Source organism: Helobdella robusta (genome assembly GCF_000326865.2).
Source record: "Helobdella robusta unplaced genomic scaffold HELROscaffold_27, whole genome shotgun sequence".
In the NCBI taxonomy this organism is placed as follows: Eukaryota; Metazoa; Annelida; class Clitellata; order Rhynchobdellida; family Glossiphoniidae; genus Helobdella; species Helobdella robusta.
The window spans coordinates 644,920-661,541 of NW_008704392.1; the positions used below are offsets into that span (position 1 = coordinate 644,920).

The window sequence follows — 16,622 nt, forward strand, 5'->3', positions numbered from 1 at the left end:
TATAATAACATTTCATCTTTATTTGCAAACTATTTCACACTTTTAATGAGAGAAATAAGTTTTACTCAGCAAAAAGTATATACTACGTTCGTTTGTTTGAAAAAAATAATGTCTTATATAATATACCATAAGCCGAGTCAACCCAAGCATTTCACATTGTTATAATTTCACTTGTGTTAATTTCTAAATTGTAAGCATTGCAAAAAAGAAATTCATTAAACGCTTCAATGCATCAAAGCTTTTGTGTAGACTAGACTACATTTTCATAGTTTCCTTACTACATACCGATAATATAATATTTTACATTCATATATAACAATTATTGATAATAATATCAATAAATGTTGAAACGGTTAAAATACGGTACTAACACGATATTTTCTTGCAAAATATAAAGGCGGTATTAAACGTATTCTACATGAATGATTTGAAGTAAATTATTTTTTATATTCAAAAGATGTTTCAGAAAACATCAAAATTATGCATAGTAGCGGTAATTTCATTTGCGTTTGTCATTTTTATGTTTGGTTTAAGGATGAGCAAAAGTTCACAATCTTCTAAACATTTGTCAGAAGTTCCACACATTTTAGGATTTCCGAGTTTACCGGAAGAAATTAAAAACAAATTTTATGAGTTATGTGATCACAAAGCCGATTCAAAAAATCCAGATCTGATTGAATTTCTCAAAAAGATAATTATACCACCAAGTAGACATAAAGTTTCTAAACACATTTATTTTGTCAAAACTCCGCAAGCAGAAGAAATCGATAACATTTTAAAGAAGGTTTTGTCATATAAACTATTACAATAATAATTATTAAAATGAAATTTTTAAATGCGTCAGAGGAATGGATTTTTCGTGGAAGCAGGAGCGTTAGACGGAGAATGTGCCTCAAACACCCTCTATTTGGAAATAGAAAAAGGTTGGACAGGGTTGTTAGTCGAACCTGACCCTTATTATTTCACTCAAATAATTGGCAAAAATAGAAACAGCTGGGCCATAAATGCATGTCTGAGTCCATTCAACTACGCTTCTAAGGTTAGTTGTTTTTCGACAGGTCTATTGAATGGTTGTTAAATTTAAATTATTATTAACAATTGCTAAACTTTAACAATACTCTTTACTTACTACACTCTACTTGTAACAATTAATATTAAAATAATTTAAAATCATCTAACTTAATTACTAAACTTTGAACTAACTGACAATAAAAATACTTAGTCATATTTCAGTAAGTTGAAATTTTACTTGGTAATCAGGCAAAAAAAATCGTTTAAAATTTGGTTTTAACAAATATTTCACATTTGAAGCATTCTAATTAGCTCACGACCAAGTAGTGAAGATCTTGAACAAGGTGTATTATATATTTATCTTGTATTGTCCTTATACTATAAGGATATATTACTCCGTATTATATTGTTAATTTGGAGATAATGTCAATTAACAATTTATATTTATTTCGGAACTTATGCAGTTGTTAAAAACTAATTATTAGAAATGTAAGATGTTGTTCATGGTTTAATCATTATGAACATTTAGTCTACAAATATGTAATGACTAGGATTGTTCAATTTTATTTTTGTTCAATTTCTATTTAATTTATAACCCCATCGTGGATTTTGATGTCACCCAACAAGCTTAAGCTTGGGTTATTTCTAAATAAATAAATTAGTCAAATAAATAAACATTATTATAAAGTATGAAAATGTAATCCATATTTTTGTTATTTTATCTATGATTTTTTTTCATTTTTAATATTTTTATCTAGTCTTGTTGCATTTGTGAGAAAGGATTTTGCTTTTGTTGATTGATTTTTCACCATTATGTATTTGTCAGCAAAATTGTCTGTTTGAGATTTAACTTTTAGATAATTTATTTCTAGGTTTTGGTGTCTAAGGCTTAGTGATATCTCTCATGCTAAGTTATAAAGGCTGGTTGATAGAGACGTTTTGAATGCTCCCAAGCATCTTCATAAAGCTTCGTTTACTATTGGTTCAAGGGTTTTCATATACAATTTTCTGGTGCCACCATACACTGGGCCGCCATAGTCTACCATCACTCTTACTTTTGCTCGGTGAATTGTTATTAAATGTTTCTGATTTAGAGTGAGATAATATTTTAATTAAATTTAGAGCCTTCAGGCATTTCTTTCTTGTCGACTGTGTATGAGGTATGAAATATAGCTTTGAATCAAAGATTATTTTTAGATATTTGTTCTGGGATGGAAACTCTATTAGATTCTTTTGAAAAATCAGTCCGGGAAATAATTTATTTCGTTTTCTTGAAAATAGTATTGCTTTCGTTTCGGATTTTGAAAACTGTATCCCATTTTTTAATGCCCATTTCTATATGGTCTTCAAAGTTTTATTTATTATCAATTTTATAAATTCTTTATTAAAATTGAGTGGAAAACATGATTATGGAGTTTAATTGATATTAAACAATTTGAATAAAATAATCTATGAATCAAACTATTTTTATGCGTTTTTAGCTTTACTTTAGAGGCAGTAACAATCAAATTGGAAGAGTACAGCTAAACAAAACAGATGAAAATTTATTTGAAGTTCCTTGTTTTCCTCTACAGTCATTACTTCTTGCTATTGGAGTGAAAAATGTTGATTTTTTCAGTTTGGATGTAGAAGGAGATGAAGTACCAATCTTAAAATCACTTCCGTTTAATGAAATTGATATAAAAACATTGGCTGTCGAATATAGGCATGGTAAGCCTCAAGAATATCTCGATGTAATGGCGAAGAAAGGATATAACATGACCAAACAACTGAAGGCTACCATAAACGAACACCTCATATATGTTGATGATTATATTTTTGTAAAACAATGAATGAATGAATTGATTTAATGATTTTTTATCCAAACTAATCACTAAGGTTTTATCGAAATTTTGTTTTATTTCTTTTTTTGATAATCCTTGTCTTTTTAGCATTTATTGAAACAACATAAAATATTCTTTTGCTTAGTTTTATTGTTTAAGAAGTCATTACGATTTATTATAATTCAAACAAAAACAACTCGATTGACTTAGCTATAATTGTATTATATGTTCTTTTAGGATTGTTAGCCATATCAAATTTTAACAAAGATTATAAAAATTATGATTTGTGTTATCACTAGAAAATTTATATCGATTTTCGCTAAAATACAAATGATAATATTTATAGAGTAAATTAGCAGTCAATATTATAGAAAATAGAAAAAACATATTTAAATTATTTTGTGATTTCAAAATTTAGACCGCATTAATTAATTTTACATTTGTATTGAATACTGATTGATTCAAACCACTAAAGCAATCATTATGAATCAATTCAATCAATCAATTAGCTTATAAAGCGCTATTTCCGCGATGTTCAACAGCGCTCCTCAATGAATTTTGAAAACAGATGGGTCTTGAGATTCGCTCTGAACTTCGCAAGTGATGGAAAAGTAGTCAGAGAAGTAGGTAGAGAGTTCCAGAGAAAAAGACCAGAAAAAGCAAAAGCAGATTTGGCAAAAGAGTGTTTAACACGAGTTAAGAAAAAGCGAAAAAAAGAAGACGATCGTAAACCGGGGCGTTTAGGTTCAATTAATATATCTGAGAAAATACTTAGGAAATAATTTAGATTGAGACTTAAACATGAACGTGCGAATTTTAAAAATTATTCTATATTTTATAGATAGCCAATGCAAGAGAACAAGATATGGAGATATATGAGAAAAGAAAGGGGCACGAGCAACTAGACGAGCAGCAGAGTTAAAAGCTTTACTTAAAGGATAGAGTATAGAGTCAGGAAGACCATAGTAGAGCGAGTTACAATAATCAATCCTAGATAAGACTAACGAAGTAACAAGAAGGAGAAGAGTAGGATCATCAAGAAAAGGCAAAAGTTTTTTTATTCTACGTAGATGAAAGTAAGTGCTTCTAGCAACACTATCAATCTGAGAAGAGAGAGACATAGTAGAATCAAAGATAAAACCTAGACTACGAAACTTATGAGAGACATCAAGAGTTTTAGAATCAGGTAAGATAATAGGGGGAATAGTAATAAAGTGTTTAGATTTATTAAAACAAATTAATTCAAACTTAGAAAGATTAAGTTTAAGACACATAGAGTCAGACCAAGCGATAATTGAAGAAAGACATAGAGATAGATTATGAAGAACACTATTGAGATTAGATGGAGGAAAAGAAGTATAAATGTAAGAATCATCAGCATATAGTTGACTAGAGAAAGAAAAGTTATTAATAATACGAGGTTGTTCAGAAGTATAGAGTATAAATAGAAGAGGGCCAAGGATAGAACCCTGAGGTACCCCAAAAGTAAGAGTAGAGGAGTTAGAAGTAGAATTATTGAGAACAACAGAAGAAAAACGATTACAGAGATAAGAAGAAAACCAAGATAGACAAGAATCAGTAATATTAAAAGAAAGATGCAGCAGTCTCAAGAGAATAGTATGGCCAACAGTATCAAAAGCCGAGGAAAAGTCAAGAGCAAGAAGAAGAGTAAGATTACTATTGTCACTAGAGAGAAGGATATCATTGTGTATTTTAAGTAAAGAAGTTTCAGTATTGTGAGCAGGTCTGAAACCAATTGTTTAATTGTGGATAAACTTATTTTCATAAATTTATGTAGCATTTTAAAAATATTTTCAAAAATCTATCCGCTTTATCTATTAGAATAGGTAATTATACCAAAGGAGATGAGTGGAATAAAATGATCATTTAAAAACTAAAATAAATCTAATTTAAAAATCACAAAAAGTATAGGTTGAAATTAGCGTTTTTTGACATGAGCTCGGCATTCGATTGATCATGATATTTTTTTGATCTCAGATAATGTAAATCTATGGTTTCGGACATATGGTCTTGGTCCTAGGCATGACATAAAACTGCATCCACGCTGCCTTGCGTGCTTTTGAGCAAAAGGCTAGGCCCACCGCTTATAACTGGTGGCTGTCGTCAGGATGGGTGTCTGGATGTAAAAACTTTTCCCCAAATTACTCTTATGCCATCACAAAGAAAAACAACGGCCCCTAGTCCCCAGCAGGTTTTAAGTGGTCAAGGGGTGCCAAGAATCCCTAGGAAGTATGCAATAGCAGAGGGAAGTTGCAGAAAAATTCAAAATGACCCCTCTATGGTTCTTAGACTTGGAACGCTCAATGTTGGATCACTGACTGGCCGCAGCATGAAAATCGCAGAAATGCTCGAGCGTAGAAGGATTGACATCTGCTGCCTTCAGGAAGCCCGATGGAAATCGAATGGTGTCTGTCTTGTCAACTAAGACAAAGAAAAATATAAACTATTCTGGAATGGTCAAAAGACGGCCAAAAATGATGTTGAAATTTTTGTCAGAGAACCGCTAGCCCAAGAAGTACTGGATATTAAAAGGATTAATTCACGTCTCATGTGGATCAAGCTTCGCATAGAAGAGCAAACAATGATTATTTTTTCTGCATACGCACCACAGACAGGCGAATCAGAAGAGATGAAAATTGACTTCTAGGCTGCATTCTCTGACACCATCTCAACAATACCAAAATCTGAAACAATCCTGATTGAAGGCGATCTCAATGGCCACGTTGGAGAGAAAACAGATGGTTTTGACAACGTACATGGCGGTTTTGGCTATGGAAAACGGAATGAAGATGGCAACCGCATCCTTGAGTTTGCTGAAAGTCACGGGTTTTGTTTACTGAACACATATTTTAAAAAGAGGTTGGAACATCTCATAACATACAAAAGTGGACCATCAGCCACGCAAATTGATTTCTTCGCTGTCAAGCAACAATACAGAAGGCTATTCAAAAATGTCAAAGTTATACCTGACGAGTCATGTGTCCCCCAACATAGACTCCTTGTGACAGACCTGGTTGTCAAACTGTCAAAACATAAGTCTAAACAAATGACAAAAATCAAAGTCTGTGGATGACCATAAAACATCTGGACTCACAAATGACATTATCAAAGCATCTGGTACTGCAGGTATCCAAACGTTACTACAACTTTGCCGTGAAATCTGGAGAAATGGCACAATGCCGACTGAATGGGACTATAGCATGACAGGTCGAGTAAATTAAAAATTGCTGTTGTCAATCAGTAACTATATAATTTAACATATTTGGTCAATCACGATTGTTAAAATTATACTACTATGGAAAAGATGTCAATGATCATCATTTGTTTGGCCTTCCCTATCAGCAAAACTCAACAATTTTGTGAACAATAATGTGTAAAACTGTAATGGAATTTTATGTTACTGAATAACGTTTTGTTTCATTTTGTTTTGTTTTATTAACCCTATCACTTTAATGCAGGACCAGTTGCCATCAACCATTATATCATTTTAACATCAGGTTGTTAAAACTCCATTCTCCTAAATGATAATTTTAAAGCTTGGGTCAACTCGAGATTTTTTTAATATTTTATGATGCAGCTCTGTCAATCGCAAGCTATTCGATCCTTGTAATAAAACTTTCGTACCACAAAGACTGTACTAACTACAACCTTTAAAGTTGATAGTTTTTGACTGTTGTTGTAGTCTGGTGTATGCTTTACAGTCTTTTCACGTACAAACTGTTATTTAAATGATTACAATTTAGTTACATTTACATGTTTAAAAAGTTGAAATAATTGGAATTTAAATTAGGGATGTTTTCCAAATTTTTTTTTTATTACATGTGGAGCACATTGCTGTAAAGTTTCTATCGCTGTCGTTGTATGTAAACATGTGCGCAGAACACAATTTAAATGTTTGACTATTCTTTCTAGAACCTCAGATTTGGTTTGAAATCACTCCGAAAACCAAACCTTAACCATTTTTTAAAAGAAAGAGATAAAGTTGACTTTCTGGTTTCTTGTAGCCAGGCTGATTTGGGACCGTAGTGCTTTACAGACCAGCCTCTGATTTTGTAAAAACGTGTTCAAGTTGTTAAAAAAGTAGTTAATTATAATAAGTTAATTGCTATTTTAAAAATTGTTAATTTGTACTCATGAACTAATCGAAAAAGTAGTTCAAACTACAGCTTATCTACCAGAGAGTTAAAATAGTTAAAATACCATTAGTCAACTACTTTTTGTTGGAACCTACCTATCTCTGCTCCCAGCGTTCTTTTTATGTTCTTTTTTTCAAATTTATTCATTAATTTAATTTAGTCTGTTAATAAATTAACGTACTGTCACCGGGAATGAACTAATATGGAAAATTTCAGCTCAATCGGACAGTGGGAAGTTATCGAGAAATTCATTAAATTATAGTAACAGCCAACCAAGCAAGCAAAATATGTGAAATTAATATAAATACGGTAATAAGGGACAAGCAATTCTTACACAGCCATCCTTGTTGAGATGATTTAAACAAATCTTTTTGTTTTAATTTATATTGTTTTTAGGCAAGGGGAGACCTATTTACCAATATACAATACTTTCTTTTGAGTCAAAGCAGGGATATGCAAAAAAACTCACTAATTATTTTCGATAATGTCGATTTTATTTTTTTAAATTATAACAAATAAAAGTAACTGATTACCACATTGAATAACAATTAAAATTTTAATATTTGAAATAAAAATTTCAAGAAATATTCAAAAAAAGCTAGTAAAAAAATTAAAAAGCTAAAAATAAGTTAACTAGTTCATTTTCAGATCTTTTAACGGTTTAGTATCTATGGCTAGAACACAAATTATACCAATAAGAGAAACTAATGGGTTGTCAAGCTATTGACAAGAAAAATTTTACTAAAGTTATTCATAATAATCTAGAAGCAATTTTACTTACTTTACTGAAATGTTATTTTCGAACAAATTTAAATAAAAGAAACGTACATATGTTCACACATTTAACTGTTTTTTGTAAAACCGGTTTATTTAAAAAAATGTTCCTCATGTAACTACAATTATAAATACTGATCATGTTTCAAAGTTTCTACTGATGTATGCTAAATAAAACCAGCGATCAAACCTTCCTCCAGCGTTGGTGTACGTTTGAATGTTGGTTGTTATGTTCAATTTCTTCTTATTACTGAACAACCAATTGATAACTTGCTGATCAGTGCCTGTACAATCGTGTTTTCTGATCATCATTTCAACTCCATTCATGTATTCACCAATCCATTTTAAAAGAACTTTTGAATGCTCAACGAAGTAAGCACCACACACCCAGACGATATTTTGCTCTATAACATCGCAAGCATCCACGTTCCTTTGCAGTTCGTACACTTCTGTGTATCCTACTTCTGAATCTTTAAAATCCTCCAACAAATTTATTGAAAAATTTCGAAGAAAAAAATGGTTGATACCGAGGATTGAATAGTAAAATGGGTAGTCGGTCAAATCTCGAAAGAGACCAACATCCAGCCAAGCAAAATATTCAGTGTTGAACGGATTATCTAATATCGACATCTTCATAAGTTCGTATTTGCAATGCGGAATAGCTGGATATTCCGGAACGACTGTGTTTGGTGAATGTTTGGGATAGTCGGATCTGGAAAATATTTTTGTGATGTTTGGAAGCAGTTGAAAGCACCATAATTTCCTCTTTTCCACCTCAACTATTTTAGTATTACTCGAGTTATTTGATCGAACATTTTTAAAAATTTCAAGAAATGAGCTGTTTCTCTCTAAATAAACTATTAGCGGGTTTTTGAGAAGAGCAAAACTGGAGCACCATCTTTTGTATGTGCTGTAAGAACGTTAGACTCCAGAACCTTTTTGAAATGTTTTCAAGATAAAATAGGCTGTGACAATTGTTGTTCTGTCAGGACGTAGAGGTATCTTCGGCCCTCGTAATAAATTCTACGACAAAAATTAAATTTGTTAGACCTTTTTATTAAGATTTCTAATGTCTTACTTGGTACACAAAATGTGATACAGAACGAACTAAAAGGAGTAGTATCAACAATTTTATTATTTTTATAAAAATTGATTTAAACATTTCTGTTTTATTAATTTTTATAAAACAGCTAAATATAAAGTCATTATTTCAAATTGTTTAGCTTTTTCAGATATAGCTTTGGCTGCCATTGTCTTGCTTCGGATTTTGGCAACGAATATTTATTTATCTGTGTATGCATGTGTTTGTGTGTGTGTTTGTTTTTCTGAGTGTGTGTGTGGGCTTTTATATGTTTGTGTGTGTATGTTTGTGTAAGTTTTGATGTGTTTGTGCGTGTATGTGTGTGTGTACGTTTGAAATCTAAATCTTTGCTGCTACGTGTCGTCATTTAGTGTTATTGTTCTGCTTCTGACTAACAGCTTTCTCTAACTGGCAGCAATCCTTAAAATAGCAATTACCATTTGGAAAATGGTGATTATAAAAATTTCACAAATTGTAAATAATTGTTCCCAAACTTTTTTAAACTTTTTGATATTTCGCTATAGCATTTCAACTGTTATCATTCATATTCGCATGAATTTAATTAAACTTCAAGATTTATAATTTTCGCGAATTTTCCATGAACAATTTATTATTTTCAAACTTCCACTCGAGCTCTCTTTGAGGAATTGGCTTCAAGTTTCTATATTATCAAGCTATTAATTGATTTCAAGTTGTCAAATTTTTCCGCTAGCTTCTTCAAGCCAATGGTTGAAATTTTTCCTGTAGGGCTACTACAGCTGACTCTTCACGAGCGAGTGATTGGTTTCGAGTATTTATGTTTTGTGCAGGCCTTCTCCTAAAGGTCGGTTTCAAGTTATTTTCTTTTTCCGAAACCTCGAGCCGCGCCACCAACAGCTCTACCAACATGGTTGAATCTTGGAAAGAAGATGAATGAACACTACGAACAATGGAACGTGTGTTTGATAATGGAAAAACTCAAAAGTAAAAATTTCAAAAGTTGAAAAATTTTCATTTTTATAAAAAAAATTAATTCTCTGCACGTCACATAAGTAAATATAAACATTTAGACAGTAAACAATGATTTTATTTTAGCTACAAAAAATATTCCGAGAGGTTTTGATTACAAAAACGTTTTAGTCAACCTAAACCAATCAATCAACCATACTATTCGTTAATCAATCAATCTATCTATCAATCAATCGACTAATCTCTATCTATTTATCAATCCATCAACCATCCAACCAATCATAAAACTAAAAACAGACGGACGGATGGACAAACGGATAGACAGACAGATAGCTAGACAGACAGACATACAGACAGACAGACATACATTGAAAGAGGCAGATAGATAGCCAGACAGACAGAGATACAAACAAATAAAAATTATGTCTCTCAGAAGAAAAACCATCGAAGATATAGAACTGACGAATAAAAAAATCCTAGTGAGGTTGTTAAAAAAAATTATTTCATTCTAGTCTTTTTAATTTTGTACTGAAGCAAATACAATAGGGCATCGTACCGTATCGGATCGCATCGAAACGATACTTTTAGAATAAATTAAGAAAATAAATGTTTAACAAAATTTCATTAGATACCGTTATTATTTCGATAATATCCAATCCAGAACATTATGCGAAAATTTGATAATATCGTTACGGTTTCAAATTCTCACAATTAAAAAACAGAGCCGAGCTGGATGTGGCGATAGAAGATGGAAAGATTCTTGACAACCACAGGTTCAAACACACATACACGCACACACACGCAAACATCTACACACACAAATATGCAAGCACACACACACAGGCACTCTATGCCATCAAGACGACCAAAACCAATTTTCACATCATTACGATCATCACCATCATCTTCGTCATCATCACAGAATCTTAGCCTCACTACACACTATAAAGTTTCTCATGAGCAAAAACGTTAAAGCCATCATAATGATAACTCACCTTGGGAAACCTCACGGCCAGAAATTAGAGAAATTGTCAGTAAAGCCGGTAGCTGATGAGCTACAAAAATTGTTAGATAGGTCTGTGTTTTTGGGTTGTCTTTGTGTACGTGCGTTTGACTGTGTTGTGTATGTGTATAGTCAATAAACATATTTTATAAAAAATAATTTTTATTTTGATTATTTTTATTTAAGAGAAATTATTTTCGTGCATGAATGTATCGGTCCAAATGTTGATGATGTTTGCAATAATCCAGTGCCAGGCTCCATCATATTGCTCGAAAATTTAGGGTTGGTTTGTTGTTTTGTCGGACTGTCACTCATTCTTTCGTTCGTTCGTTTATTCGTTCGTTCGTTTGTTCGTTTGTTTGTTCGTTTTTATATCTGTTCGTTAGTTAGTTCGTCTGTTCATTCGTTTGATCGTACTTTATTACATCCTACATAACATAATTGTAGTTTTATCTTTCAGATTCCACATAGAGGAGGAAGGGAAAGTTGACGAAGACGGCCGAAAGGTTATAATTATCTATTGCTGTAGTAGAAGTAGTAGCGACAGTAGTGGCAACAAAAGCAGCTACCTTAGAAGTAGCAGCAGCAGCAGCAGCAGTAGTTACATAGTATTTTTAAACTTGAATTTTTTTTTATTTCAATGAAAGATCCGCGTAGAGGAATCAACATTGAGGATTTTTAGGGATAGTTTGTCAAAACTTGGTGATGTTTACGTTAATGATGCGTTCAGTGCGGCCCACATGTGGCACTGGTTGGTTGGTTGGTTGGTTGGTTGATAGATTGGATTGTTGATTGAATGATTTTTTGGTTGGTTGATTGACTGATTGATTGATTTGTTGATTGAATGATTTGTTGGTTGATGAACTATTTGATTGGTTTGTTGATTGAATGATTTGTTGGTTGGTTGATTGACTCATTGATTGGTTTGTTGATTAAATGATTTGTTGGTTGGCTGGTTGACTAATTGATTGGATTGTTGATTAAATGACTTGTTGGTTCATTGACTGATTGATTGGTTTGTTGATTAACTGTTGGTTTGTAAAATAGTTGATTGATTGATTTGTTGGTTGTCTGGTTGGCCGGGAAACTGGTTGATTTGTCGATTGATTGATAGGTTAATTGATAGGTTAATTGATCAATTAGTTAAATAAAAAATATTAACTACAATTCTAAAAATTATCAAATAAAAAATACAATTTTCGAACAGTTCAATCAACCAGCTCTCAAATGAAATTAAAGTGGCTGGGCTCCTCATGAAGAAAGAGATAGACTCCTTCGCCAAACTTCTCGAAAAACCCTTAACGCCCTTCGCTGTTATTTTAGGGGGGTAGGTACTTTGTGACGTCATAACTATAATAATAATAATAATAACAATAATAATAATCATAATGATATTTATGATAATAATAATAATCACATATATAATAATATATATATATAAACTATTAATTATAACTTATTAAATGTACTATGTTTAATTGAAGTGTGGAACGTGCTCAGAGCTACGTTGTGTTAGTTCTTAGTATGTGTTCGCGAGGTTTTTATATTTTAAATATTTAAACAATTAACTGTTTATTATTATTCACTGTAATTATATTTTGGAGGCTGTCTTCCACAAACTTATCTCACTTCATTTTCCTAAAATTACTGATAAAAACCCATCAAAATCCATTTAATTAGAAGATATAAAAACACTTTAAAAAAATGAAATGACTTAATTAATATTATTATAATTAGAGTTAGGCTTATGACTTAATTGAAGTGATTTTAAACTAATATCACGAGAAATAAGTGAAATTTTTGAAAAAAAGCTCGAAAATGGTGGACAAGATGCTGATAATCGAGCACCTGCTGGAGAGGATCACTGACCTCATCTTCGTCGGTGACCTCGCCTACACTTTCCTGAAGGCAACCAACAAGATGGAAGTAAATAATAATAATAATTATTATAATTATTATTATAATAATTAGTAATAATTACAAATGTCAATAATAATTTTATTATTCTTACTATAAATTCTCTTTGAAATGTCAACAGCAAAAACGGTCAAAAAACTACCACTAGCCATTAAAATCTCTTTCCACCATGATTTCATTTTTTAAAATTGTTAATGTTTTTATTATGCCGGTAGATGGATAGCTTTTGCATGGAACTGGTATATTTTCGTCAATTTAAACGCTTTAAACAATGTATACACACTTTCTGCTTGGGATAGTCGAGAATTAAATTCGAACCCGGTAATAGCAACTCAAACGCCAGACACTTTAACCATTACGCTACTCAGTTTTGAAGCTTTTTATTAGTTAATCAATTTTGAATAATTATAATATTTGTAAGATCGGTAAGTCAAACTTTGATGAAGATGGTGCTAAACTAGTTCCGCGAATCATTGAGAAGGCCAAGTTTTATAGGGTTAGTTGTTTGGTTGGTTGGTTGAATGAATGATTGACTGACTGATTGATTGGTTGATTGATTGATTAACTAATTGTTTCTTTAACCACTCAACCAACCAATCAGGTTAACTTAATCCTACCGGTTGATTTTGTAACTGGCGACAAGCTTGATGAAAAGGCCACAATGGGGAAGGCTAAAATTAAAGACGGAATCAAGGGAGACAATATTGTTGGTTCATGGATTGAGTGAATGAATGAATGAATCAATCAATGAATCAATCAATTAATCAATCAATCAATCAACGAATGACTGATTGTTTCATAGTTTGATCCATGCTATAATTCGCTTATTCATTCATTCATTCATTCATTCATTCATTCATTCATTCATTCATTCATTCATTCATTCATTCTACTATCTATCAATCTATCCATCAATTAACTCGTCTATCCATTTATCCATAAAAAATAGATCGACTGAGCAATTGATAAATTCTATAAAACATCCATTCATTTATTCAACCTCACCGCCCTCCCGCAGAGTGACAGACAGATAAACAAATGGATTGATTGATAAAATGAATGATAAAATGAATAAATAAACATTTATAATAGTAATATGAATAATAATAATAACAACAATAACAACAACTTAGGGCCTGGACATTGGGGCAGACAGCCTAAAGAAGATATCGCAGAGTATTATGAAATCCAAAACCCTGCTCTGGACGGGGTTCTATATAATTATAATTATGATATTTATAATTATAATAATGATATTATTAATTATAATTATGATTGGCCAATCAGTTATCCGGGAATGTTTGAGTGGGAAGTTTTCTCGAAAGGAACTGAAGGATTGATCTCCTGGATTTCCATCGCCACTAAGAAAGGGACTACAACTGTTGCCTGTTCGTTTTCTCATTCTTTCATTTAATCATTTGTTCATTCATTCATTCATTCATTCATATATTCATTCATTCATTCGTTCGTTCGTTCGTTCGTTCGTTCGTTCATTCATTCATTTATTCATTCGTTCGTTCGTTAGTTCGTTCATTCATTCAAAACAGGTGGAAAGGATACAATAAAATGCATCGAAAAGTTCAAAGCCTTCCACAAGTTCACACACGTCAGCCTGGGATCGGAAGCTGGAATGCTGCTGCTGGAAGGTTGGCTGGTTGGTTGGTTAGTTGGTCGGATAGTTGGTTGATAGGTTGGTTGATTGGATGGTTGATTGGCTATTTGGTTGATTGGCTATTTGGTTGATTAGTTAGTTGATTGGTTAGATAGTTGGTTGATGGATTGATTGATTGAATGAATAAATAAATTTGAAAAATTAATTGATTGTTTAATTTGAATATGATTGATCGATTTTGTTGAATATTGACGACAATATTTCTAAACTCATTCATCTACTGATCTATTCATTCATTCAGTCATTCGATCATTCATACATCTAGCTATCAATCCATTCATTCATTCATTCAATTGTTGATTCAATCAATCAATCAATAAATAAATCAATCAATCAATCAATCATTCATTCGTTCGTTCGTTCGTTCGTTCATTCATTCATTCATTCATTCATTCATTCTTTCATTCGTTCATTCGTTCATTCATTCATTCATTCATTCTTTCATTCATTCATTCATTCGCTCACTCATTCAAGGTAAAGAGTTGCCTGGAATAAATTTCTTGATTCCCGCTTCTATACCCAACATAAACTTTCAACAACAACAATAACAACAACAACAACAATAATAATAATAAATAGTAGTATTAGTAATAATAATGATAAAGATGTTACTAATAATGAGTATGAGGATGATGATAATTGCAAAAAATTTTTTAGTTAACCCATTTTTATTGTCATTCTTCATTTGTTTCAATTATATCAATTTTTTAAAAAGTTTAATCACAATTAATATAATAATAATAAGAATAATAATTGTAGTAATAATATCGAGATAAATAATAAAGAAATTGTTTGTATACAAATTATTGGTTTTTAAATAAGAAAGTTTAAATGCATGTATCTATGCATAATTGTATATGTGTGAGTATGTCTAAGTTTGTTTCTACAGTAAAAAAAAGTCATTTTACAAAAATAAAATTATATTTTTGAAAAATTGAGCGTGTTTTAATAAATTTAAATAAAAAATAAAAAAATAAAAAAATTAATTATTCAAATTAGTATTATTGTATGTGTGTGTGTATGTATGTATGTATGTATGTGCGTGTGTGTATGTTTGCGTATGTGTGTGTAGTGTGTGTGTGAAGAAACTCGAACACAACGAGCGTTCAGCGAGGGTCTTCAGAGGAAGAGATTCCATCATGGAGTGTTTCGGCCCTTTAACTTGCTGACACTCTCGAGAAACAGGGCCACATGCAGAGATCAGTTGGATGTCTCTTGCTGAACAAACAATCTGCCTCGCTTTGAAATCACCTCCTTTCATACTGAAGAATTGTGAAGGCGTGCCAGACAGTTCACTTATAACCATATCACGATGTGAGTTATATCGACGAGCCAAGTAACACGCAGAGCCGAATCTGGGAGTGTTGAGTAGTCGGAAGCCTTACGTGCCACAAGCTCGTCTGGTAACTTTTTAAACCCGCATTCCTTTTTCTTCCTTTTTAACCATGCCCAGTAAGACGCTTGTTCAGCTGTATGTTCTATGTTTTTCATGCAACTCGATCAATTGTCTTCTACCTGCCAAACCAAAATCTTTCAAAAAGCTCTACACTGAACAACCAACAACACCTATGTATGTATGTGTGTATGTATGTATGTATGTATGTATATATTTATGTATGTATGTATGTATGTATGTATGTATGTATGTATGTATGTATGTATGTATGTATGTATGTATGTATGTATGTATGTATGTATGTATGTATGTATGTATGTATGTATGTATGTATGTATGTATGTATGTATGTATGTATGTATGTATGTATGTATGTATGTATGTATGTATGTATGTATGTATGTATGTATGTATGTATGTATGTATGTATGTATGTATGTATCAAATCAAATCAAATCAAATCACTTTTATTCAATCAAACAAAACAAAAGCATGAATGATTCGGAGACCAAAAAAAGAAAATTAATTCTTGTGGGCTCGGCCACCGTGCAGTTCAAAATTGCTTCTCAATGATAAAATAAAATTGTCAATAGGAGAAAATGTATCAATGTTAATGAAATATGTACACACTTATATACATATATATACATATACATTATTATCCTTGAAAAACAGAACTTTTCGTAATTAAAAAATTTTTCAGTTTATTTTTAAAAAGATGCAAAGTGTTACAATCTTTAATTTCTTGTGGAATCGTCTCCCATATTCCTGGGCCGGTGTGTTTCAAACTCATGCAGAGTACTTTAATTCTGGCTGGTGGGGCATAGAAAAGTGGCGTGG

The 16,622-nt window shown here is 31.7% G+C and overlaps 4 protein-coding genes across 4 annotated transcripts; 3 read left to right on the plus strand and 1 right to left on the minus strand.

Annotated features, from left to right (window-relative positions):
* Positions 1 to 535: 535 nt before the first annotated feature.
* HELRODRAFT_173611 (hypothetical protein) lies at positions 536 to 2,843 on the plus strand (the record flags this gene model as incomplete). The annotated part of the gene is made up of 3 exons (XM_009020225.1): positions 536 to 784; positions 845 to 1,039; positions 2,493 to 2,843. 3 exons carry the CDS (start codon positions 536 to 538, stop codon positions 2,841 to 2,843), a joined length of 795 nt encoding a protein of 264 aa, XP_009018473.1.
* A 1,586-nt stretch (positions 2,844 to 4,429) lies between these two features.
* Positions 4,430 to 6,376, plus strand: HELRODRAFT_173612 (hypothetical protein; the record flags this gene model as incomplete). The annotated part of the gene is made up of 4 exons (XM_009020226.1): positions 4,430 to 4,551; positions 5,019 to 5,260; positions 5,561 to 5,835; positions 6,353 to 6,376. The coding sequence occupies 4 exons, from the start codon at positions 4,430 to 4,432 to the stop codon at positions 6,374 to 6,376; spliced, it is 663 nt and encodes a 220-aa protein (XP_009018474.1).
* Positions 6,377 to 6,763: 387 nt separating this feature from the next.
* On the minus strand, positions 6,764 to 9,286 carry HELRODRAFT_173613 (hypothetical protein; the record flags this gene model as incomplete). Its single annotated transcript, XM_009020227.1, has 3 exons — positions 6,764 to 6,899; positions 7,956 to 8,445; positions 9,256 to 9,286. 3 exons carry the CDS (start codon positions 9,284 to 9,286, stop codon positions 6,764 to 6,766), a joined length of 657 nt encoding a protein of 218 aa, XP_009018475.1.
* A 930-nt stretch (positions 9,287 to 10,216) lies between these two features.
* Positions 10,217 to 14,401, plus strand: HELRODRAFT_80463 (hypothetical protein; the record flags this gene model as incomplete). Its single annotated transcript, XM_009020228.1, has 13 exons — positions 10,217 to 10,281; positions 10,517 to 10,567; positions 10,717 to 10,869; positions 10,984 to 11,079; positions 11,258 to 11,303; positions 11,445 to 11,548; positions 12,005 to 12,124; positions 12,609 to 12,723; positions 13,136 to 13,210; positions 13,316 to 13,420; positions 13,848 to 13,924; positions 14,002 to 14,102; positions 14,262 to 14,401. 13 exons carry the CDS (start codon positions 10,217 to 10,219, stop codon positions 14,399 to 14,401), a joined length of 1,248 nt encoding a protein of 415 aa, XP_009018476.1.
* Positions 14,402 to 16,622: the final 2,221 nt, after the last annotated feature.